This window comes from Corvus cornix, chromosome 2 (assembly GCF_000738735.6).
Source record: "Corvus cornix cornix isolate S_Up_H32 chromosome 2, ASM73873v5, whole genome shotgun sequence".
NCBI classification, from domain to species: domain Eukaryota; kingdom Metazoa; phylum Chordata; class Aves; order Passeriformes; family Corvidae; genus Corvus; species Corvus cornix.
Window position 1 is genome coordinate 79,188,629 of NC_046333.1, and position 25,951 is coordinate 79,214,579.

At 38.9% G+C, this 25,951-nt stretch overlaps 1 protein-coding gene across 4 annotated transcripts in view; it reads right to left on the reverse strand.

The window, feature by feature from the left end:
* Window positions 1-25,951, reverse strand: part of TRIO (trio Rho guanine nucleotide exchange factor) — a 248,434-nt gene that overhangs the window by 79,130 nt on the left and 143,353 nt on the right. For all 4 annotated transcript variants that reach the window (XM_039549487.1, XM_039549489.1, XM_039549488.1 and 1 more), the window contains exons 19-31: window positions 25,382-25,496; window positions 20,591-20,706; window positions 17,189-17,311; window positions 14,248-14,442; window positions 14,021-14,136; window positions 13,408-13,474; window positions 12,525-12,634; window positions 11,368-11,437; window positions 10,820-10,909; window positions 8,859-8,951; window positions 6,534-6,645; window positions 4,371-4,561; window positions 1,344-1,445 (exon numbers count right to left, since the gene is read on the reverse strand). In XM_039549487.1, coding sequence (XP_039405421.1) covers window positions 1,344-1,445; window positions 4,371-4,561; window positions 6,534-6,645; window positions 8,859-8,951; window positions 10,820-10,909; window positions 11,368-11,437; window positions 12,525-12,634; window positions 13,408-13,474; window positions 14,021-14,136; window positions 14,248-14,442; window positions 17,189-17,311; window positions 20,591-20,706; window positions 25,382-25,496 — 1,500 coding nt within the window. The remainder of the gene's footprint in view (window positions 1-1,343; window positions 1,446-4,370; window positions 4,562-6,533; window positions 6,646-8,858; window positions 8,952-10,819; window positions 10,910-11,367; window positions 11,438-12,524; window positions 12,635-13,407; window positions 13,475-14,020; window positions 14,137-14,247; window positions 14,443-17,188; window positions 17,312-20,590; window positions 20,707-25,381; window positions 25,497-25,951) is intronic.

Here is a 25,951-nt window from a genome sequence, read left to right on the forward strand (position 1 = left end):
ATTCTAAACAGATGAAGAAAATTGTAGGAACAGATGGACAGGTAGGAAAAAGAATTTTGTTTTCTTTTACAAACAAAAACATTTAGGAAGAGAATCTAAACATGACCTTTTTAAAACCTTTTATTTAGTTTTTCATGGAATTTACTTCTAATATTAATGAGCTAAGGAAGTGCTTGTTTCCAACCTTCAGAAACAAACAAACAAAGTCCACAAAATTGTAGAAGAGCTTGATGTATCATAGAAGTTTTCTAAATATTCTATGCACTAAGTAAAGCACAGAACAGAAACACCTTAAAGTGATCTTATGCAGAGAGCCCTTAATTAAAACCTCTTATTCTGCTCTATCCTGGGAGGATCATTTCAGGCTGCAAAGCACTGTCTGTGAAATTATGGGAACATTAAGACTGAAAGAAAATCTAGTATTTATTAATGTTACATTTAATTTCCTTGCATTCCTTGGCTGATAACAGAAAGCTAATGTAAGCTTTTCTTAGTCTGTAATTCACAAGGGAAAGATATAAATTTGAGTATTGACATGTAAATTGGAGAGGCTATTTTTAAGTGACATTACCGAGTGTTCACTATGAGTATATGTGAAACCACAAACAAGTTTAATAGTAAGTGTATTAACCTATAAATGGGAAGATGAACTTTGTTTCAGCTCAACACAGCTCCTCAAGATATGCCAAATCACCCATTAGCTGCTTATGGCATTACAAAAATGGATTTTCAGTTGAGAAAGAGTCCCAGGTTACATACCATAACGACAGGAAAAACTGATTTAGCCATTCTCCTAGCAAGCCAAAGAGCACTAGTGACACCTGTAACTTGCCCAGACACAAAATTTATAGGCATTGCATGCACTTTTATCCAAAGGCAAGTAGCTTCAGAAAACCTTGTAGCACACAGAAAGACATAAAAATCTTTTGCAGTGTTTGTTTTCTGCATAAAAATATGGGTCACAAAAAACAGCATCGCCAACAAGCAGTGACAACTTGAGTGTGAAAGGTAACACTGACATCACCATTTCCTTGTGGCACCAGCTGCCCTGTCAGCTAATGGCTGAAGTCTTCAAGCTTATAGAAATCCATGCATCAACCCTCTCCCTACTATGATTAGTGAAAGCAGGTTTGTTTAATCAGTCAGTAGGCTACAAAGATTCCTCTCTGCTCTCAGGCCACATGAGTTAGATATATATATATGCCACCACCTCTGCACACAAAGAAAATTATCTGTCAGCAGCTGTCCCTGTCAAAGCAGGAAATCACTTGTTGCTTTCCCAACAAAGATCACCAACAACTAGAAGACTTGCTACAGACTAAAAGCACATCTGCTAAAATTACCTTGAGAACAATTTTGTTGTCTGAAGTTGGTGTCCTTCCAACCCATAGAGCAAACTTGCAGGGATCTCCTTCTACATGTTCTGTGACACCCAGTTCAGAAGTCTGGAATGAAGAAAAATTTGTTAGGCCCATATGGCATTTTTTCTCAGAAGCCACAAAGGCATGCTAATATTCTAAGAAATTGAGCACTGCTATTTAAAGAGATTTTCAGAAGCTTAAGGCTAACTCATATACTAGAAAGAATCCTTTATTCTGGTGGCAGTGGTGAGGTCTCTTCAAAAAAGGAAGAACTGCAAGCTTAACAGTCTTTTCTATAAAGTGACAATAAACAGTAACACTTATAATCTGAATACCAAAATGCTTATTTTAGTTTTTGGACTTGACAGTAAAAGCTTTATAACTCTAAAGAAGATGCTTGGCAGAAAGTAAGTTTTGGCTTCTCTCCTTGTTCATTTCCATTGGAGAACACTCACTGTTTACTGATTTTTATGCTTTCTCTCAGATAAGATATGCTTAAGAATTCTCTTGATATCTTCTAAAACTTTGGTCTCTTTTCTGTCAAATGAGCCTTTCCTAGTGTGTTTCCTTCCCTCTGAAACAGATGAAATAATTCAGAAATGCAGTTTCACTGGAGAATTTTGTGATACACGAACAATCAGTCTTTGGGAATGTTCTAATGTCAGACCTTAATAGCTAATTATCATCCAAAATGTTTTCACTTTCTGACTGGAGCAACATCTCACTCATGTGAATTGGCTTCCACTTTAAACAATTCATACAGGCTCTGCTCCAAAAAAAATTACAAACTAAGAAATACAGCTCAAACTAAAAGAACTCTCACTCCCCAACAGCTGCTAAGTAATCTCACATGATTAGAAGCTGAATTTTTCCTCTCATACACATCATCATTAGCCCATATACAGTTCAACACAAGAGATGCTGGATACCCAGTACCTGAGTAAAGGTATTTTTTTTCTTGTCTCACTTGGATGCCAACTTGGGTTTTTTTGGTTTTGGTGGGTGAAAGCTTTTTTGGGTTTTTTTCCTACTAAAATAACCCCAACCCAACACATCCACCCTTCCACACAACTGCCTGTGCCCAATAAGCAGTTGAGCAACATGGCTCTCTGCAAAGGACACTGGCAATGCTGCAAGTCTGCATGGGGCTCCAGGACAGGCTCACAGGACAGAGATCATTGTGGGTTACTGGATGCATGGAAACCACACTGAGGTGAGGAAGCTCCCAAACACCAGTTACCGATGACTGGGAGAGTGTTCTGTCAAAGTAACACCTGCTTGCCTTGTTCCCACAGCCCTTCTTAGGCATTTGCTTTTGGACACAATCTCTTGCCAAAGAGTTCATTAACACATTCTGCCACCTACATATATCATGCCATTGAGTATCCTGTGTTGGGGAAATCCTGATGGTCATCAGGCCCGAAGCAAAGAGAAGGACCTCATTTTTGTAGAGCCACCTTCCAGAGCTAAGTCACAGGAGAGCATACAAAAAAGATCTTTAGCTCAAATCAACATGCATGGTTTCAACACATGCCTTTTCTAAAGATCAAATTATAAGAGCTGCTATAGTAGTACACTGCACTACAGGATATTTTGCCAGACAGAATATGACAACAAAAAGAATCCTTGTGTTTTAAAAATCAGGTACAGTGAGAGTCTTCAAGATTTCCATCAGCTTCTCTACGACATAAGGCTATTACTGAATTCCTGCCAGAGGAACTGACATAACAAGTTTACAGGACTGATTTTTCAGTTCTATCCCCTCTCCCACATAATCCCTTGGCAGCTATTGATATTCTCCAGTATACCAGTATTTTTCTGTGGTTTGAGTTCTTGAGAGCACCAAAGAAGGGTGTGATCAACAAACTGCTGCAGCTGTGTTACCTGCTAGCTATTTTGTATCGGGAAGGAAAGCAAGTGTTGGAAATGAAGTGACAGAATATGCAAAGAAAGATATGGAAAAAATAAGGTTTTTTTTAACCAACCTGTTTTACCAGTTTTGACACAGAAGTGGGAAGAAGGAATGAATGAAGGAAAAGCAGCAGAAGCATGGAGAAAAGACTCAGTATTTACACCATTCTAGACTTAGTCATATATCCCAAAAGGATCAATACAAGAATAATGATTTCTAGAGAGTGATTCTGAAAAGGAAAGTAATTTCAAGTGCTTGCTCTGACCTATTTGGTGTAAATGCTAGTCTTGCCCTCGAGAGATGCCGAGCAAGCCATGGGAGACTGTCTTGCCACTTGGCTACCTTAGTTTATGGAGTGTGAGTACTGCTCTCACCCAAGTCATGCAACAGGACAGGAAGGTAAGGATGTGAATTCCAGAGTCACATTTTGTAAAGCATACATGCTACAGATAAGGAAAGCAAGAGTGGAGGTTTTAGGGGTTTTTTTCTTTTTTTTTTTTTTTTTTAGATGGGAAGACAAACATTTCCACCTTTTCATCCTTTCATCCATCTTACAGTAGACTGTAAGTGCTGTAATTCTATTTAGAGAATTTTATTGTAGGACTACTGGTCTCAGCAAACATTCTGGAATGAATTTTTCCAAAACAAAGTTCTTGCCTTCCCCAATCAGTATGTGTACAATATCCACTAAAACGAATCCTTAGTGTGACTATTACTACAACAGCAATTGTAAACAAGACAGACAAAGGCAGCTTATCAACTCCTTCCATCCTTCTGCTTTATACAAATAAGCATTAAAGAATCAGCAATCAGCACACAAGTCAAAACCAGTCCAGCCCAATAACGATTTTCATTTGACCTGACACACCAAGACTGACATGTACCCTTCAGTAGATGCTTTGAGCCTATCCTTTCACCTCAAAAAAACAAGACAAAGCACCAAAGTTGCAAGATTCAGTCTATACATTCCAAGGCTGTTCTTTCAGTGCTCTGTAAGAGTTGTTCAAGTTCTTCAGGCATGCTTAAATCACCTGAGCTTAGCTGAAGCCTAATCTAGCCAGTTTTGTAAATATGATCAGTTGTTCTCCCATACTTACAAACAGTTTGCTCTTGTAAATGTATTTGCTCCTTCCGCTCGAGTCCTTTACTTCTTTACTGAAAACCAGGGACATCTCAAAAAGGAAAAGGTGCCTCTCTCTTCCCTTTCGAATTAGTGTTTTTGGGTCCCACACTTGGAAGGATTCTTGAAGGATGAGCTCTCCCTGAGATTCTATATTTTCATCAAAGCCTAAGAACAGAGTGAAAGAAAAGATTAACCATGAAAAGTTGGTAATACAAGGAACATAAAAAGCACAGCTTTTGTTCATTAAACTGTATGATTTTTTTCCCCAATACAACTTCCAAAAGATGGGATTCCAAGAAAACAATACTAAAAACAAGACTTGATTTTAACACTGCAATATACTACACATAACTGCAGCTCAAATCTAATTCTAAATTTAGACATCCAACTGTTAAGAACTTAATCAGCTCCTCTGGCAGTATTTTACCAACAAATGATGGATCTATCTTTGTCAGCTTCTGGTAACCTCTTCTGTGATGAAAATGATTTCTCTTATGAGCATTCTGCCACTGTAGAAAGTAAGCAACTTGCAAGGACACAGAGCACATCAGGTTCTTCTGAGAGAGGCAAGCTCCCAAGTGCCACCTTTTCTGGATGTACACCTCTACCATGTAGGCAATGAGCACAGAAATGTGTTCCAACTGGGGATGAAAAATCATGGCAGCTTGGAGCTGTTGGCATATGATCAGCCTGCCATTGGTCATGCCAGAATCAATCCACAATAAAGTAATTACCAGCTGGATCACTTATATTGAGACATAATGAAAAAAAGATGAAGATTGAGAATACCAACACTTTTACTTCCATTTTAGTGGTACCATGTTATCCCAGTTTAATACACAGCTTTGAGTTGAAGGATAACAAAAATTGTCTACCGTACTCTCCTGAGTGGTATCAAAATGTGTTTTAAATAGATAACTGCTTGCCAGCTCTCATGTTCTAAACAGGGCAACAGTATGGAGAGGATCAGAGGCAAGTTCCATCAAAATTCTCCAGAGACATAAAGAGGAAGTGTGCTCACTCACTATATTTGTCCAACATGGGATGACTCAACAATACACACACGATTTGCTGTAAAACCAACTTATGTAAAAGATTAGGATATTCTCCAGAGTCACATTCCCAGTGTTAAAAGATTATTACCAAAGCTGGTCAGCTTTTACACTAAGACCACCTCCTGAACAAGCATTTGGAACTGATCCTGTAAACTGACCAACATCCCTATTGTTTGAAATCAAGGAACAGAGGTGATTTGGAGCATTCACATGATCAAGGATCACATGTCAAACCGAGGCAAATTTTACAGTAACTAGCACAACACTGGAAATTCCACAACAAGCTGCATGCTACTACCAGAAGGCAGAGGGGAAGAAAAGGCATATTGACTAGAAGCACTTAAAAGTATTTATTCAGCAACTGTAGGGTAAGAGGGCCCTGCTTTTCTCTCAAAAAAATTTAAATGCCCAAGAAAAACACTTTTATTACTAAATGTATGATTGCACCATTAAAACATGATAACGTGCCAATTGCAAAACAGATTTTGGCAGAAAGTTGTTCTAAGCACATAGATGCATTACATCCAACCTCCACTGTCTGCCATGAACATGATTATACTGGCTTAGGCTTGGGCTAAATTGGCTTATGCTGACATTTTACTGCCAGAAGATAAATTTCATTTCAACCAGAAGTCTGTTATGGAACAGGCAACAAACAGATGTGAAAAAGACAAACTTCCGGGAGACAATTATTTGATACATAAATCAGCAAAATCACCAATGTGACACACTTATGTGTCTCATACAAAGAAGCTAAGGATACTGGTTGGAAAACGTAGCCAAAGCCAGCATATCTGACCAATTACCTATTGCATTTTGGGTGAGTAGTGGACTACTTCATTAGCCTACATGTTTTTCAAATCTGCAGTGGCACAGCTACAGATCAAGGTGAAAGAACAGTTAAAAAAATTAACAAAACTGTACTAGCTGTCTGTAACAATTAATTTTCCTAAATAAGTTTACATCTTATATAGCCCTACCAAAATGGTATGAAAAATACAAACGCAGAGAAAAGAACGTGTTCACAAAACAAAGTTAATCTGCAGCACACAATGAAATTGGAAAGGCAGCTTGAATCCTACCTTCCAGCATGCTGAGGTGCATGGCATCATTGGCTCGCTTTGGCACACTAAGCATCACCTCCAGGCCATCCTTAATCTCACCTTTACCTTCTTCACAGCATGTGAGCAGCTCCTGCAAAAGACAAGCAGACAAGAGGACTCTCTATCACTTATCTCTACACTAATATGACAGACAAGCAAAGAGTACTTCTAACAAACCAAAAATCATTTTTGACATTTAAAATCTTTTTGAACTTCTTACGCTACCAGTGACATGACAGCATACTTTGTTTCTAGCCTGATGAGTTCTTCAAGAAGCAGCCCAAGCTATCAGTTAACCACTTCTAATTTAAACAGGATTATCTGCTTAATAAGAAATCTTCAAAAGTTATGTTAAGAACAAAACTTTTTTTGATAAGCACAGACACAGTTATCAGACGCTGTGCCACATCAAGGCCCAGAAAAATGCAGCTGCCAATTCATGAAGACTGTGGAAAGCAGGGCAGCACAAAGGGACCCCTCTTGCCTCCCATGTCAGTCATTGCTCCACTGCACCAAACACCTGCTCTGTACAACTGCTGATAAAGAGAATTTACATCGTTTTATTCTAAGTATTCCATGAATTACTCTATTCTATAGTGTTTACAGTTAAAAGCAACCTACAGACACAACTTTTCAATACAAACAACCATTAACTAATGGACAGAAGTTTGAGAATTGAACATGCTGAGGTGTTGTAGTAGAATTTAGGGCATACAGTTCTCTGCTCATTCAACATCCCACAGATTTAACATAACAGCACCTGAGCTGATATTCAAATTTCCTCACAGCCTTTAAGCATTTGAACAGTACCAAGATAAAATGTAGGTTACGTAACCAAAAGGGCATATTATGTTCCTTCTGTTATTCAGAAGACCCACTTAATTCATTCCCTCAGGTTAAATTCCTTTTCCCCTTTTTAAAGGGAAAGCCATGTGACTTCTACTATTATTATCATGACATTATTTTTATTTAACTGCCAATACCACCTTCATGGCAAAACATTACACAATCACACCTAAATTTTGCATGACAACTCCACAGAACAGTGAGAGTAACTAAATTATCTCTCAGAGGCACAGAAGAGGAGCAGCTTCAATACCATTCAGGCAAAGAAGCGAAGCTTTCAGAACTGTAAAATGTTTCATCGATCATTCGTCCATCATTTAGGGTCTTAATCCTACCACGCTTTACATCTCTCTTCTTACAGAAAAAGAAAGGAAAGGCAACCCAGAAACCCAGCAGCCACCAGACACATCCATTTTGCTATGCAGCAAAGACATGTGGCTCTGCAAACACTGGTGAAACCAATCTATCCCACCACTTCCATAATGTAGCAGGCTAAGGCATATTAATATTAAAAATAATAATAATAATTGTTGGAATTAATACCTCTGAATTTCTGAAACAGCACAGCCTAGAGTATTTCTGTAATTATAACTTAAGTTGCAACTCTTTGCAAGTGGAAAACAGATAATAAGTTTCAGTCAAAAAGGACAGATTTGTTACCACCCACCTGACCTGAAATAGCCTCTAATGTTTTTCAGAAATTTCAAAAGCAATCATGCATGGCTGTTCTCAAGTAAAAAGAGGAGACACAGATCAGTTACAGTGCTTTGGTAGGCTGCTATACCAAAACAAGCATTGCCACCTAACAGAGAACCAGCACAGTCCAAGAACACTGCTGCTCACTTGAGAAGACATTTGTCCACTGAGTGAAAGCTCTAACTACAGGGTTCCAAAAGTTGTGCTTATTTTAACAGCTACTATTTACTTGACATTTTCAGGCAACATTACAAGTAACAACTCTTTGTGCAACAGCTCTACAAGTACCACCACTATGTGTATATATTTACTGATACACATATATATTCATGTATATTTATATGTCTCATAGATATTTTATATTATAGTTTTATATATAAATAAATATATTAAATTATTTTCTAATTTACAGTACTTAATACCATCAACATAGCTAACAGCTTGCCAAAATTTGGTGTAGAAACCATTACAAAAATGCATCCATATGGGCATGAATTACTTTTTTACCCTGGAAATGCAAATTATATTTTCTAAGTAAACATTAGTAGACAGGTATCTTTTTTTGATTTACAGAAATCGGGACAAAAAGTTGCTTGTTTATGCCTTCTTTCATTTTCAGTTGAAATTTTGCAGCAGTATTTGAGGCTGCCCAGGATGCTGGAGTCTTGGAGAGCAGAGTAAAACAACCCTTCTGATTTCAGCAAGAACTTTGCCTTCTTAAGAACAGCAGAATCAGATGAAGAACTCTGAATTAATACTGACCTTTAAAAGAAGCTGGTATTTTGTTATCCTTTGGACAGGTTTGATAAGGTAAGAGGAGATAGAGTTGGCCAGTCCATGTCGTTGTTGTATCTCCTACGTGGAAAAAGCAAACATCTGAGGACTGTGAGCACCAACATTCAGATATAAACTGTTTTGAAGGATATGCAATAATATACATTAACTACAAATTCTATTTTAGCAGGAAAAATCCCTTAAAAAACAGGATGACCAGATATTCCAGGCACAGTGAATCATTATGCTGTGCATCTGCCTGCTCACTTAATACAAACAGAAGACTATTACCTCCAAGAGTACCTGTGAAATGTTTCAACAAACCTAAATACACAGAGCAACAATTAGGGACACAGAATGTGTGGCAACACCTTTTTAAAAACATTAAGATTTGTACTTCTTTTGCTACTTCCAAGAGAGGAAAAAGCCTCACATTCCAGTGTTCCAGGGAAGAGGCAGGAGTACCAGGAAAGGCTGAGGCGGAGGTTTCTCAGCATCCCCTGCTATTTCAGTGCCAGCAGCCACACATGGCCTCATCCCCCACCAGAGGGAGCACCGAGTAACAGTTTCTGACTGAAGAAAAGAGGTTACCACGCACTTGACAAGTAAACAGCCACTTACAAATATTAAAAACGGTGACCTCCACGAAGCTAAAGGTGGAAAACAGAATTATGTGATAGCTAGATGGGATGATTACAGATTTCAGGTACTGATTAGGGCTGAACTTCCCTGATAGAGTCTGCCATTTATCATAGCACTGAATGTATTTTAATCAAGCAGTTTCAAACAGCAAGTTAAGGCCCACAGCTATATGCCCTCCCACCATGATTACAGTATCAGAAATCCAAAAATGGGATAAACATGATATTTTCACATAGACCAGTGGTGTCATCAGTGGAAGCTCTCAAGTTCTCTGTGCACTGAATTAGGTCTCCACACTTTAGGTGGATTAGGGGGTGGAGAGCTCTGTATATAGTGGTAAAACAGATGGATCAAAGGAAGTGGTGGCAAGAATTTATTTCTAATAGTTTTATCAGAGACCTGTGTTATTTTTTAAAATGGTATTTACTTAATTTTTCTGGGAATGTCATATCTGCCTGATTTTCTGTAACTTACCTGCTCTTCTTCAAACACTGAAAATTTAACAGAGGCTTCACAGAAAGGCTTTGCCTTAAAATGTTTAGAAACCCCATTTCCTTAGTGATTAGGCTTTTGAGATTAACCCCAAGAGCTTCGGGGATTTCCTCTACTTCCCTCTACTTGTACAAACAATTCTAAAAAAAACTGTGGTGTCATTACACAGCTAGTGGCTCAGCTGGGGAAAAAAATGGAAAGAGAGCACTCTAATTGAATCATCTGTAAATACATGTCCAACCAAAACTCATTCACCATGGCCAAAATTCCTCCCTAAAACCACTAACACATCTACATTTTTGTCCCCTTTTTATGCAGAATATTACATGTGCAGACCAAGGAACCTTGGGACTGAATAAGGAGGTTTAGCCCTTCTAAATAACAGCAGTCAACTGAATTACCACTACATGCAATTCCAGTTTAAAAGAGCTCCAAAATCTAACCAAGATTTCTATCTTTATTACATACAATGCAAACTAAGCACATCAAAATGCTAAGACTTGCAGGATGTGCTTGTGTGAGCTGAAGATTCATGTCTCGGTTGTTGTTGCCAGAACCTGCATCCAGTTCTGAACCTCTCTGATAGATGACAGCGACTTTTCACATCTGATTTGACAGCACTGTAACACCAACTGAGCAATGGAAGTTAACCATGTGAGATACAGCACTAATTTTCTTAGGCTGACAGCTTAATAAATTGCAGCATTACTAACAGGAAACTTGCATTTTCTTAACAAATTAGGCACTCAGCAGAACTGCAAATCCACGAGTCAAACAGCCAAGGCGTGCTTTTAAGGTGGACATGATGTACTTACATCAAAGTATGCTCCTGCATGTTCTAATATCAGCTGAGTAGAATCTGGCTTATTTTTACAGTAGGTAACATACATCTGGAACTTGTCTGCCTGCAGAACAAAATGCAAATTTACACAGGTTATCAGAGAGCATCATTCCTGTCTCAAAGTTTTTACACCTTTATCAGAGATTTTATCTTCCCTATCAAGAAACTGAGCTGTACAGAATTATATTCCCACTCAAACTGGCAGCATAAGAATATACATCAAGGCAAGTAAGACTGAAAACAACAGCAATATATATAAAAGTAGGTTATTCAAAGCTAAGACAAACCAAATCTGCACACAGGTTTAGGCAACGTGCGTACACTTCAAGAGCAGCTAAGCACTGGCATGTGACAGGAGTGCCCTAATTGTTGGTTTTTTCTCAGTTAAAGATACACAACTTTTAGTTAAATTTGAAGGAAGAGGTACTTTTGCAAATCAAAAAGGGATCTGGGAGCAAGAATTCATCCCTTCATGCCTCCTATCTCCCTTTCTACTTCTAAACATAAGTCTGACTTCATTACCCAAGTAACGAAGCAATGTCCAACATCTTCTGGTAACTGTTCATATTTTTCCAACTCCTTGAGAAATATACTGTGGGTAGAAAAGAAACAAATAGTACAAGGCACATCAAACATGTTCATTACAGCAACTTGTTTGGATTTATTGTCTGTGAACAAAGGCTATTAGAAAACTTTCTGTAATACCAAAAGCATGAGTTAGGGAAATAAAGATAACTGGAATAGATAAAAATGTGTAATAAAAGTACTAATATAAAATATAATTCAATAAAAATTCTGATGTGAAAATCAGAAATTGAACCAGCAGACATGCAGTTAATACATATTAATACATTAGAATACACAAAAATTTAGTAATTGCTGTTGTTCTTCATCAAGAAGGTTTCCTACTGTTTTCAGTTTCAAGAAAAGTTTAGCCTTCATCTCAATTAAAAAAAAAAACCAAACCTTACTTTTTGGATACTCAGGTTCTCAAATCAACACAGAGCATACAAAGAGCTGTAAAACCAGGGTCTGGAATATGCTAGGTGTATTTTATTACTTCAAAGAATCATAACCCAATACAAATGTGTACACAACCAATGAAGTAACAAAGAAGGAAGATTCAGAGCAAGACTTCTGTACACAGATCTCCCTAGGAACCATTCTATTCAGAAGAAACGGTGTTGACAAGTCTCTTTCATGCTCCATGCTCAAGTAAATGTAATGATGCTGGGGCATCTCCAGAGAAGCTATGAAGAGCCAAGGAAGAGCTGGGAGGTCTACTCTTTCCCATTAACAGCTGCACTAGGATATCAGGAATGAGGGTTCTGAAAGAATGACAAAGCCCTAATGTTTGTGGTATGTTTGTATCCTATTGAGTTCACTGGTTTTCATCTCTTCAGAACAACTGACAAACCTACAACAAAATTTTGATGTATCCAAATAATTTCTTAAATGCTGAAAGATGACCGAGACTGAAAGATACAGTTTCTAATGGTGTACCTACCTGTCTGCAAAAAGCAACAGCTGAAATAATTTAGCAGTGCAAGAGGAAAATCTTTAAATTTTTTTAATGGAAAAGCATTCATTATTGATATACACAATATTTTCATTAGGAAATCCCTCAGGTCATCATTTGGATTTAGTAGTAGTATGGAAATGGAAGATAAGTCACTCACTTATTGTGGAACTCATAAATTTCCTGCATGTTTCCAAAGATAATGTGTTCTTTGTTTACAATACCAGGTGGGATCTCCTCGACTCCACTTGTCATTTCCCATAGATATGTCTGCCCAGAACAAAAAAGATGTGTGAAAACGATGATAAACTCCCAACAGAAGCAGCCAGGTATCTGTAAATATGCATTCCTGGACAGAAACTAGACAAAGATCACACAGCAGCATCATCTCCAATTGTGACAGTGCCCGTTGTGTCAGATACACCTTGTGATTTTGACAGTGATACAAGTTCTAAAACTGACAATTTAACATAGTCCCTGAGACTTCATCATTTAAAATGCATAGTGTTCTTGACAACCTCTAATGCTTCAGGATATTCCTTATGAAGGTCATGTCTGCAGTGTAGAAGTTCATGCTTTGAGCAACAGCTACCACTGAACATTAGTTGCTTCAGCATAACAATTACTGGGCACTTTTCCATGGAATCTCACTGAATTTCTATTCAAAAAGTCAGCTAGTAGCAGAACATGTGATACAGATAATAAGAGAATTAGCACAAGCTCTTCTCTATTGCTAGCAAAGCAAATAAAGTAAACCCCTCCTTTTTCCCTCCTCTCTGTAAAACAAAAGCCCTGCACACGATTCTGAATTGGGAAAGGAACCAATACTGAAACTCAGTACCGACAAAAGCAAAACATACAGGGTGAATTCTGAAATGGCTGCTATCAGATGTAATTCTAAATTTCTTCCTAACAGAAGTAAAATTACTTAATTTGGCCCTATGACTCCAAACCAATCATGCTCAGCTGCTAAAACCAGAAAGAAACAGAAAGCAACGGATTGAATTCTGCCTTCAAAGATTAGTGAAAAAAAGAAAACTCACATCCATGCATTCCCGGAGGTCTCTTACGTAAGCCTTTTCTGTCTGAATTAGCTCAGCCATAATGAACCTTAGGTGACAACAGAAAGAACAATCAAATCTCAGTCTGTTAGATCACTATGAATGCATAATAACCAGAACACATCTTTCTCCTCATCAGCTTTTGCTTTTCCACTGCAGCAAGAAAAATCTGAGAACTGAAATGTGAAGAGAGAGACAACAGATGAAGGAAACCTAAGAGGTAACATCCCTCCATTACTAACCAGGAAAAAAAGAAAGGGGAAGGAGATGGAATTTTTTCTCTAACACTTTTCACTGCTACAGTCATTTAACTTTTGTCTTGCTTCCTCCCCTTACACAGTTATTTCACATTATTTCTAAAAAGGAAAAATGCATGTTAAAAGAAGTCTAACAGTTTTGAAAGTTTAAGATTCTGTCATGCTAGAATTATCTGTGAGAACAAACGCGAATAAATGGCAATAGGAGATACTGAGTACTATCACTCTCTTTTTACCATTTATATGATTTCTAAGCTGCCAGACAAGCCATGACAGTTGTTTCATTATCAGGATTGATTTATGCATTCTCATTGATTAAAAATAAATAAATGTATTACTCTTTCCTGCGGGCAGACTTTCGTTTTTCTTCATTAAGCTCATGAGCAGCATCGCGCAGTTTCACCTCTGACCCAGGGACACTGGCTGGGATTATATCCAGCTGCAAGCTTTTGCTCTTTATTAAAGAAAGGAAGAATTGATTAAGGAAGGAGACAGGAGAAAACGGTAGCTAAATCAAATGCAAGGAAAGCTTGTTTGTCTGTCATCACACTCAGATCTCTCTTACCGATTTATTGGAATCGGAGGAAATACCCAGAGCTTTCTCTAAAGAGGTCCTGTATTTCTCCATGCGCAGGGAAAAGTCTCTGTACCTCTTATCCACTGCTGTGACACATTTTTTAATCTCTGTTGCATGAGCATGCCCTTTTTCACAAAAGCCATCAGCCAGCTGTATCAACAACTTCACCCTCTCTTTGGTTTGCTATGAAAAACAGGAAAATATCAAACAGTTACAAGCTCTATCTGTCATGCAGGGGGTCATTTTGTTCAACTGCTACTAACTGCAATTAGAGAAGGAATTGAAGGAGCTACCTTCCTCCTCTCTCTTCCCGGAACTCCTTTATACAGATACCTTTTACCTAATAAAAACAGCACAAGATTAATGTAGGTTTCCTTGGGCTTTATTATTACACGACTGAAAGCAGACTGTTTATTTTTCTTTGAAAAATGTGCTTCATATCTCACCCAGAGATTAAATTCTGCTAGGCAAGCCTTTCAGCATGGGTACTCTTGCATCAATACAAAGGCATTTTGGTGCCAAAGAGGGTACTTGGTCCACTACCACTGAAGCACTGGTACTGGACCTGGCCCACAGTCTCAAGAATCTACCTCCTTTAGACACCATTGAAATGCTGAGATGGAAGTAAGTCTTACTATATACTTTACTCTTTAATGGATTAAGACTACATTCTTTAAATCTTTTCTATGTTATGCTTTGTTGGCACAGAGTTCTTTGAGAGAAACTAAGAGAAGAAGCAGTTACCACCAAATCTGTTAGTGCTTTTCCCAAATGACAAGCTGCCTAAGACTAAGCACCTTCTTTCATGTAAATCATAAATCATCCACAATGGATGAGTTTATACATCCACCTCTCTCTCTCTCATGAGTGAAGGGTACTGTCAGGGCCCTTGCTAGCAGGGAGTTAAGCAAAATAGTCAATAAAAACTTGACTCTTACATTAATTGACAAAATCAAGTTCGTCCTCTTTTATTAATTCTTTTTCTTCTCTAATGGTCCCTCATCCAAGTATTTCTTTTCAGTATAGAATTACCTCCCAACAGGTAGCAAAATGCCAAGGGAGTGATACGAACAACATCCTTTCAAAAGGGGCACCAACGTCATCTGCAGGCTGACAGAGGAATTAAGGAGGAGCAGGGGTGCTCTGCATACTGGAAGGGATCCAGCAAATCAAAGTCTGGAGCAAAGCTCAGACAGAAGAAAATCCAGGTTTGAAGTGATCTCTGTTCTTTCTGGATTCTCTTTTCTCCCTTCCCACATGTCCCCTGACCAACTCCATCTCCAAATCTCTTCTGGGGTAATCCTTCAGACAAATGAACACTTGCTTACTTTCCTGGGCTCTGTTATTTCTCTATGAAGGTTGGAGAGCCAGAGGGAGAAACAGATGACAGCTTGAACAGGTGGCAAAACAAAACAGAGAGACAGACATGGCTACAAACTCAGGTACTTCAGTCATGCACTGGTTGCCTGTCTTTCACATGTGAAAACTGCTAAGCCTCATGAGTGACATCTGCATCTCTGTAAAGGCCTCCAGAGATGCAGAATTACATTGTGCTGCCTGACTCAAAAAGGTTTACAGCAGAATCACAGAATACTTTAATTTAATGAGTTACCTAACAAATAAAGCTTTGTTTTTTTCTACTATCTTCCAATTAATAATAAGCTGAATAATAATACAGCTTGTTGTATTTTATATCCTAAATGAACATTCAGCAACCCACAATCATGAAGATATGAAAGTGGAAATCAAAGGCCCTGCAAGGTTTGTACATATTGAAAACATTTTTAAGCTACCTCACTACGATTTTATCATGAGAAAGCAGAAGCACATAGGGCTCATGGAGCTCCAGTAACAATGATTATCTGCTGGTTATCTTCTGGTTTATTCTATTCTCAGCAGAAATACAGAGAGAAAGCCATTACAAGTAAGCAGATCTTGATGGACACATCAAGATTTTTCATTTTTTGATGGGCAGGAGGAATTCAGTTATTTTATTTTGTTTCTTATGTAATTCAACTTGTATTCAACTTGTTTATCAACAACCTACAAAGGAATAGAATGCACCCTCAGCAAGTCTGTTGATGTATGAAACTGGGGGGATTGGCTGTGCTGCCACTCAGCGGGACTGTGATAGGCTGGGGAGTTGGGCAGAGAAATCATTCTAATGAAGTTCCACAAGGGCAAGTGCAGGGTCCTGCAACTTGGGGGGGGATAACCCCAAGTACCAGCGCAGGTTGGGGGCTGATCTACTAGGTAATAGCTCTGTGGAGAAGGTGTTGGGGGTCTTGGTGGATGAGCATGAGCCAGCCAGGAAGGTATCCTGGGGTACACCAGGAAGAGTGGCCAGCAGGTCAAGGGAGGTGATCCCTGACCCTCTGCTTGACCCTAATGAGGCCACATCTGGAGTACTGTGTTCAATTCTGGTCTCCACAGTTCAGGACAGACAAGGAGCTAATGGAGAGGGTCCAGCAAAGGAACACAAAGATGACTTGGGGTCCGGAGCACCAGTCTGATGAGGAGAGTCTGAGGGAGCTGGGCCATTTTAGTCCAGAGAAGAGAAGACTGAAAGGGGATCTCACCAAAATATAAAACATCTCAAAGGCGGCTGTTAGGAGGATGGTGCCAGACTCTTCAGTGAAGCCCAGTGACAGGACAAGGACTAATGGCCATGAACTAAACACAAGAAATTCCATCTTAACATGAGGAAGAACTTCTTTGCACTGAGGGTGGCAGAGCCCTGAACAGGCTGCCCTGGGAGGTCGTGGAGTCTCCCTCTGCAGAGACATTCAAAACCCACCTGGACACAGCCTTGTGTAACCTGCTCTTGGGGACCCTTCCTTGGCAGGGGGATTGGACTAACTGATCTCCAGAGGTTCCTTCCAACTCTAGGTATTCTGTAATTTTGTGATAATTTTTTTATTTATTTTACCTTTGCTGTGATCTGAAATTCTTCATGTTCTTTTAACAACTCTTGAGTGTGCTGGATACTGGAACCAGTGGAAGTATGTGTGGATAAATAAAACTCTCCATTGTCATGAATCCATTCCAGAGCCTAAATAAAGCAATAATGAAGGAAAGTAAGAGAAAAGGCAATATATTTTTGCCAACAGAAACCACCTGTAATCAGTATTTCACACACACCGCTTGACCACAGGTGAATTTTAGTCTATGTCACTTGCGGCAACCATCTAATACCTCTACAATATCAAATAGTTCATAACTCCTAAATAATTCACTTAGTCTATGAAGCAATGCTTAAAGAATTAAAAATGACATATGAATCTGAACACTTCAGTGAAGTCCACTACTGCAGGACTACAGCAGTCCACCACTGAAAGGTTCTAACTAACTGTGTTCACAAGTTTGGTAGCATACTCCCCAGCTGATGAAAAAGAAAAAAATCACTTTTTCAGTGCCACATGGGACAGCTAAACTCAGAAATACACATTTTCCAACTTGTAAAAGTGTCCATAAGACCGTGAAGTGTGTAGGCTGAACTTTCCAAGCATGCAAGATTTAACTATCACTTCACTCTTTTGCTGACATGTAGTCCAGCCTCACAAAGTGTGGTCTGTGCTCCTAAAAATTAAACCTGCAGCAGAGAAGGAATGGTGACATGTCTCAGTTAAACCAATTCACATATGTGTAAGTAGAAAAAAACCCAAGAACCAAGAACTGCCAACTAAAATTGTTTCCCTTCCACATCCTGACACTTTATTTGCTCACTGTTATGAAAAAAGGTGATCCATGTAATTATCTATGCTTTACCCACATTACCTGCTGCCCTTTTAAGCATAACTCAGTGGTCATGAGGAATCTCTGGCTCCCGGAAAAAGCAAGAGTCGTCTCCCAACTGCTGCATAACAGTAAAAATCTAACTGGCAGCTGTTCTGCAGCTCTAAATACAGGCTTCCTACAGCAGCATGCAGCGGGACGGCAGCTTAGAAACTTCTCGTTTCTGACAAAGCCAATAGTAGATGTTCAAAGAGCTTTCTACAGCTTGCTTAGAACCACCTTATTACTAAATGCATGTGTATCTTCTGTATCTTCAGTAAATACACAGAGCACTAGACAAAAATTTAATATCCCAGGAGAAAAAGTAGTAGACTGCTAGTGGGTCTTCACTCTTCCCTTTAAAGGATAAACTGAAATTATGAGAGTTATCTATCCACATTACCAAGAACAGGCACAGGTTTATCTTGGTGGACAGTAGATATGTATGTTTCAAACACATGACCTTACACTGAATCAGAAAAGGCACTGTCTGTATTATAATTCCACCAATGATTCATCAAAGGTGTGACGAAACAAGGTTGGTTCCCTTACTTCCATTTCAAACTCTTTTCCACCTTGGTGCACAACCTGAAATGAGTAGAAAGCCTTCAAAATTGAACACTGAATGTGAATGCCAGGATGCCATTTTCTTAGACACACACTAGTACAGGTGCAAGCCTGTTGAGATGGGCCTATACTTTTAAGAAGTCGCTGATGGAAACAAACCAACTCTTGGACTTCTGTCAAAAAAGCAACATTTTAACCAGCCACCTCTATGACACCCCTTGTCATTCTAATGTCCATCTTTGCAAGTGAAGACTGATGTAGACAGGCAGCATAGCTACTGCTGATATTACTAACATTTAATATTTCTTGCTTTTAAGATTTTAACCTCTGCCTTTTTTTAGTGGGTTTATTACACAATGCTGGAATGAATGATAAACAAAAAACTTCCCCTTCCCGAATCATAGAATGGTTTGGGTTGGAAGAGACCTTAAAGATCATGTAGTTCCAATCCCCCTGGCATGAGAATGAAATGTTGTCCCTTTCATACCTTGCTGGCAGCTCTCTACAGGCACAGTATAACAGAAAGTTGAACTTGATGTTAATTCCTACAGTTTAGATCAGCTTTCATTTCATGTGAGGTATCACTGCAAGAACTGGAGAAATCAGTTTAGGGATCAGGTAATCCCTTAACTCTGAAAGGACTTGAGAATCTACCATTGTCCTTGCAAACTACTACAGTATCTTCTCCATCACAAGGGCATCAAGTTCTGAAAGCACAGAGAACAGGTTCTTCCGAATTCCAAAAAGACATTTAAATGAAGAGAGCAACATTTCCATTTTTTTGGCTAATCAGTGTGGAGTCCCATATATGGTTTGGTTTGCTTTGCTTTTCAATTCCTGAACTGGTGACTGCTGAAAAATGGGATTTACAATGAAAATGCTGACAGATCTTTATCTCCAGGGTTTGACTGTTAGTTAGTAATCTCCATACAAAAAGAAGTAGATCATGTGGTTGTCAGAGGTTTACATTAAGGTTATTCAAAAGTGGGGTGGGGAGGGGGGCGAAGGTGGGACAGGGAAGGGATGGTGGTGTTGTTTTAAAGAGGTATCAGTCTTCAAATTCACTCCAAGGTTCATCTAGCACTAATTTCTTTGTGAAAGCAAGAAAGGCAGACTTCAGAATTCTTTTAAGAAAGCAAAGCAGACCAATAGCATTTAAACTTTTGTCTAACTTAGCTGCCAGAAAGAACTAAAAAATTTGGGGTTTGAGTCCTTTAAAGTAGATCTGACTATATTTTACACTATGGGTGTTGTGTCCTTTTCTGCAGAACACAGATAGCTTCCTTTCTTTGTCTTATAACCAGTTAAAAAAAAAAAAAAGGAGTAAAAAACTATCACAGATCAATCTATTTACCACTTCTGCCTTGAACCCCCCACTTATTTTTAAGGCATTTGTTTTGATTAGTGAAGGAGATTTTTTGTGCGTGTGTGTGGTAGTTACTTAATAGTTCTTTCCAGACTGATAAACTCAACAAAATACCAAGAGGTGGATCTATCACGAAGGAAACCATGAAACCAAACACACAAAGAATTGAAAAACCAAAGTAATTCAGTTATTATTGTTTAATGAGTTATCCAACTTGTCAGATTTCTAGAACTGCCAATCAACTTAATTAGATATTTTTCCTCCAACATCTGAGAAAAATGCTGCTGCCTGTAATTTCCCCAGACAAATTAGGTGTGCGTGTAAAAGTTAACAAGCATAACAATTTGTCAAACACAAGCTTGCAGAAATTAGATTTGCTAGTACCAGATGAAGCTGGCAGAAGCAAAACATCACCTTTAAGTTACAACAGTTACAGACTCACTGCCTCACCAAATTTAGCTGTTCTGTATTAAAGGGAAGGCAAATAATTCAACTTTCTACTTTTATCCTTCTGATCTTTCAGCCGTTTGAAATATTGAAGTCCATGACAAATCTGTTACTGTGAGAAGACAGCATATGTCACTCTTGATCACACCAAAGAGGACTTTCATATGAAACCCTCACCTGTTTGGCACTTCTTTCAAACACCACATACTGTTGGCATTGATCAAGACGTCTTTTACGCATGGTCCAATAATGCAGCACACGGTTCTCCCTCTGGAACAGTTCATTCAAGATATCTGAAGAAATGAAAACAGAGCTTATGACAACCAAAATCAAAATATCACATGAAAATCAGGGGAATAAAGTACTTTACTTCGTAGAATTTACTATACACTTACTCCTTCTGTTAGTCTTTGCTTGGCTTTTTCCTGATAGTCATCAAAAACAGAGCGTTCCTTTCTCATTACTTACAGAAATGCTGGTTAAAGAAACTAGAGATGCAATTAAAACTTACTGCTGACACCTTTTTTTCTCTCAAATATTTTTCACAAGGGGACTGCCACTTCTTATAGCAGGATTGAAAATGTAAGCTGATAAAGTTGGCTCTTGATGGGGTTTCCTCAGAAAGAACAAGCATGCGCAAGTAATCACAACATGCTTAAACTCTCACATTAATTGAAGTAAAAAAAAGTGGTTTTAATGTATCAGTCTCCTATAAAGTATTTTAACCATTTAATACACATGAACAAATGTACAACCTCAGGTCACCACAAGATCAAATGCAGCATAAGCAGACATTATATGTACAGAAACCCAAGTAATAAAAATAGGCAATTACTAAGTATGTAATTCTCTATTAAAAAAAACCCAACAGTGTATAATTGAGTAAGCTGACTTGTTAAATATGAATGTTCACTGAACCTTGAGAGAACTTCCAGGTAATCAAATAATTAACTCCACAGTTAGTTATTCCTGAGTATCAGAAAATTCACATCCAAATCCCACATGTCCAACATTTTAAATTCTTCCTAACAAAGACCTTGTGCTTACACTATGCAGAAGACCTTATCAGAACTCTGCTTCTTTAATACTTATGGTTTTTCCATCAAACAAAGAAATTCTAGTTTCCTGGGAAGCTTACTTTACCCACTGCTGCTTCCAGAGCAGCAGCCCTACTTGACTTTGTAGCTACTGCAAACCAAGAGGGGAGGCTGAGCAGAGGGGAATGGGGACACCCAGTATCTCCACCAGGTGATTCTGTGGGAATTGCATAGAGCCAAAACAGAGGTCCAGCAGAAGCAGAAGACACCACAAAAAAGGCTCATTCTTTACATCAACACTTTACTTGCTTTTCTACTTATACCCAGGGCTGGCTATTTTCCATAATCCATAATTACAAGTGGAGGCTTTCAGGTCTAGGTATCTTAAGGTGTCTGCATTCTGCTCTCCCACTGTGCAGGTCTACCATGCTTTACATCCCAAAAGCTAACAGCTCCAAGAAACAGTTTGACAGAGAAGCTCAAATAACAGGAAGCCTAAGGGAAATGCATCTTTGTCTACCTCATCAGAGATCTGGGACCAAACACAGCCACTTGTGACAGCCTCCCTGAGGATTATGAAACCTGTCTGCATCGCTGCCAACATCCTCCTGCTTAGAAGCACCATATTCCCACTTGCCACAGGCTGCTGAGATCACCCAGAACTTGCTTTTCGTTGGAATGTGGTCACTGTGGCCAAGGTTTTATTTTCTGCTGGTCAGGCTCCCCTCAAATATGCCTCAGCTGATCTGTCCCTTAGCCAAGCTATGAGCTGATCTGCTATGAGCCTCCCCTGCTTTCTCAGTTTTATTTCTGCCTTATGTCACCTCCAGAACACTTGCTCAGAATATATGCCAGATTTCAGGAGGTAGGGAGGTGAAGTGGGTGGGACACAATTACCATTATACAATGCAACACACCCAACTGGACACACCATATACAAAGAGACATCTTGATAGTGATGCAAGCAAAGTAGTTCTGACAAAGAGCAAGCGAGGTGAATTTAGCTAATTGGAACAGCATTTGTTCTGTCAGGACATGATACAGATGGCAAGGCAGTGAGAGATATTTGGCTGGGCACTGTAAGTGTTAGTGCCATCAATTTCTTGGACTGACAAAGAGGAGAAAAAATATTCTATAAACTACTCTAAGGGAGTTATAGAACATCAATATTTAATACTAGGTTTGGAAAAGCATCTCTATATCTCAAGCCACCTGAACTACAGTCCCTGTTGTTGTCATTTACTTTGATTCCAACATTTGTTAGGATTGTTCCCTAAACTTTCAGCTTATTCTCCAGGCTCAAAGAGCTCTTAGCTGTCTCTATGTGTCCTGGTCCCTTCTATCAGCCTATCTGAAAATAAAAGCACCATTAGACAAGTTCCTGAACTGTGCTCAGTCTCAGCCTGTACTGCAGAGACTGGTAGCAGAGATGCACACAGACTTAGCACCCGAAACAAAGATGAAGATGCGCTCATTTCTGAGCTTACAGGAATTGTCACCAACTCAACCCACCTGTCATATCACAGTTTCAGGCCACAACTCCTTCCTAAATGAGACAGTATGTGGGTACTCTTAACTGCAAATCAAAGAAATTATCATATGCTGGTATGCAGGGATTTAAGGACACCTCTCAGAGTTCAGTACCACTGTAATTCCTGTTCCCCATGAAGCATGTGCTTAACTAAACTTTGCCTAGATTAAGACATCACTTTTCTAGATAACTTAATCTGCATCTGGGAGTAAGGATCAAGTATGCCACTGAACGAGGTTTTTGAAAAGTGTTCAGCAGTTCTGCAGAAACTCTAGGACTACTCAAGTTTTTAAAGCGTTAATTTATAAACTATATACTGATTGCTGTCTGACACTTTCAAGCATACATCTGAGTATGAGTGTGTAATGCTCTATTAGAACATATGTAACCTCTCTTTCACCAAAATAAACACCCAATTTTTTTCTCTATTTACAAAAGAGGTGAAAGGAGATTTTTTTTTTTTTTGACATGCAGATTTGAACAGGAAGAACAGAGTGAACTTTTACATCATTTGGTCAGCTACCACCATACCACTGAGACCTAACAGGAAGGAGTCCCCACTAGTTCTATCTTAACTCATGTTTCATTCTCAGAAGCATATATTGCATGGCTTATGGGGGAAAAAGTATTAGAGCAATAGCTAATTTTTTTCTACTTGGGGATTTTTGCTGGTTTTTTGTTGCTTTTTAAACATGTATCACTCATCTAGAATTTTAAATGTACACAGAACATGCATAACATTATGGTTCTAACATGTAATTACTATTCTTAAGGACATTAGTAGAGATCTTTTTATTCTTTCCTCATATGAGCACATTTACCTTTCTCAGAAAGGTAAAGGTTCCTATACAGATTTCAAAACTGAATTTTAAAAAGTACTCAGTAAGTGTGGTAGCTACAACTTCCTGCTTGCTTCTGCTCTGTTTTCTTTGTCTTTTCCTGAGAGAAGAGCTAAAGGGCAAATGTCAGGTTCAGTTATTGATACTGCTGGCATTGATACTGCTGGTGTTGAGATTTTGTTTTTTACAGTTCTATAAATGTTGATGTCTTGGGGACAGAGGAAAAACATTTCCTTAAGAGTATGGCCAATACCCTATTCTCTTTCCAACATAAAAAGTTCACTGCAGGAGGATCTTCAACTTGAGTACAGTCAGACTTTGACCTGAGTACTGTCAGTAAATTTACTGTGTAAATTTAGCACAAACTGTTTTGCCATTGTAGTTAAAGTGAAGCAGTGAACATGTCCTTTTCTAATAGAGTCATCAAGTAAATTAGAGCGGAAGTGACCTCTGGAGGCCATCTGTTTCAATCTCCTCTTCAAAGCAGAGGAGATTGAACTAACTTCTAAGTTTTTCAGGGGCTTGTTCAACTAAGTTTTACAAATTCTATGGGGTACAGATCCTACTACCTCTCTGGGCTACCTGCTCTACTCCATCTTGCTGTAACACTTTCTCCCATCCAGAATTTTCCTTGCCGCAACTTCTCCTCTAGACTTATTGACATGTTCCTCTTGAGTCTGGCTACATCACATGCATAACTCCCCTTTGGGTAGGTGAAAACAGCATTTAATTAGAAATTTAGACTTCTCTGATTCTGAGACTGTAGCATGGCCAGAGCGTTCAGTCACAGCTTCAAAATGCACAGAACAGAATATAACTGGCAATTAAATTAGTAAAATGCATATTTACTTCTGAATCTCTCTGATCTCTGTTCTGCTACCACACACATCAGCTATGAGTACCCAATTGATTTTTGCACTTTTGTCCCTCAGAGCCATACAGGTCTCTCTCCATTCCCTAGAGTGCTTATTACACCTTAGAGCTGCACTACGTATTATTAATCTTAGCAAAAGCCAAGCCTTACATAGTAGATCTTTCCAGCTTCACCTCAGCTGCCACATGTCTACAAATCTAGTTTAAACATGACTTAAGTTACCCTATACTTCATGAAGTTCCTCAACTGATTCAAACTATCTGAAGGGCCTAAGGGTATGGTACAAGCAATAATCTCAGTATCACTCCGGCACTCCCAGGGAACTTGCAGAATGTATGGCACCAACACACTCAATAAGCTTACAGTGATCAGCTCCCACTTGGCTTCAGACCAAACATTATCATGTGGAAGTTTATTACCTCATTGTCTCAATAAAAGCAGCACATCTGAGTCTCAAACAGAAAGATTAGGTGTAAGTAGCAGATAAAAGAATTCCAAGCACCTTCATTTGAGTATCAGAGACTTTGAAGACTGTCAGCTCCTTCAAAGTGTTTGAGCAATTTGTTTCCTGTTAAGCCTGACAGAACTCCTTCCACTTGGGCAGGCTTCACTACCCCATCACCCCACATACCACAGCACATGATGATCACATTCTTGTGAGAAGAAAGAGAACAAGAAGCCCCTTACTTTTCACTTGTTGTTCAGGTGCTTTGATGTGTGTCACCATCCCTGGCATGTTGACACTGTTCCTGTGCAGGTATTTCAGGAAGACATCAGCATTCCTCCGAGCCAGTGTGCAGGCCTAGAGAGTCAGAGGTACAACTTTATTTGAAGATACACAAATACACATGCAGAAGAGATTTAAGATCTTGTCACCCCCTTTTTGTACATTTGTCACCCTCTTCAATTTTGGAAAGCATTGCATGTTAAATCTTTCTACAAGTAAGCAAGCCAACCCAACTCTTAAAATAGTTTTTCTGCCAAATAGCAGTTACACCTTACCTGGCAGGGAAAAAAAAAACCCACGGATAAACAACCCCAAATAAAATGCTATTCTCCTCTTTTCTGAAGAACCTGAAAAGCAATTACCTGCTCTAGGGCTTTCAGCACGACTCAGAGCCCACAGAGAAGTTTGTTTAGTGTAGGTGCCATGTGCCACCTGAAGTTGCTTACTGCCTAAACACAGTACATATGCTTATGTACCCACCTGGATATTCCAAAACTTCCATTAGTACTTTAAACAAAAATTGAATGCTC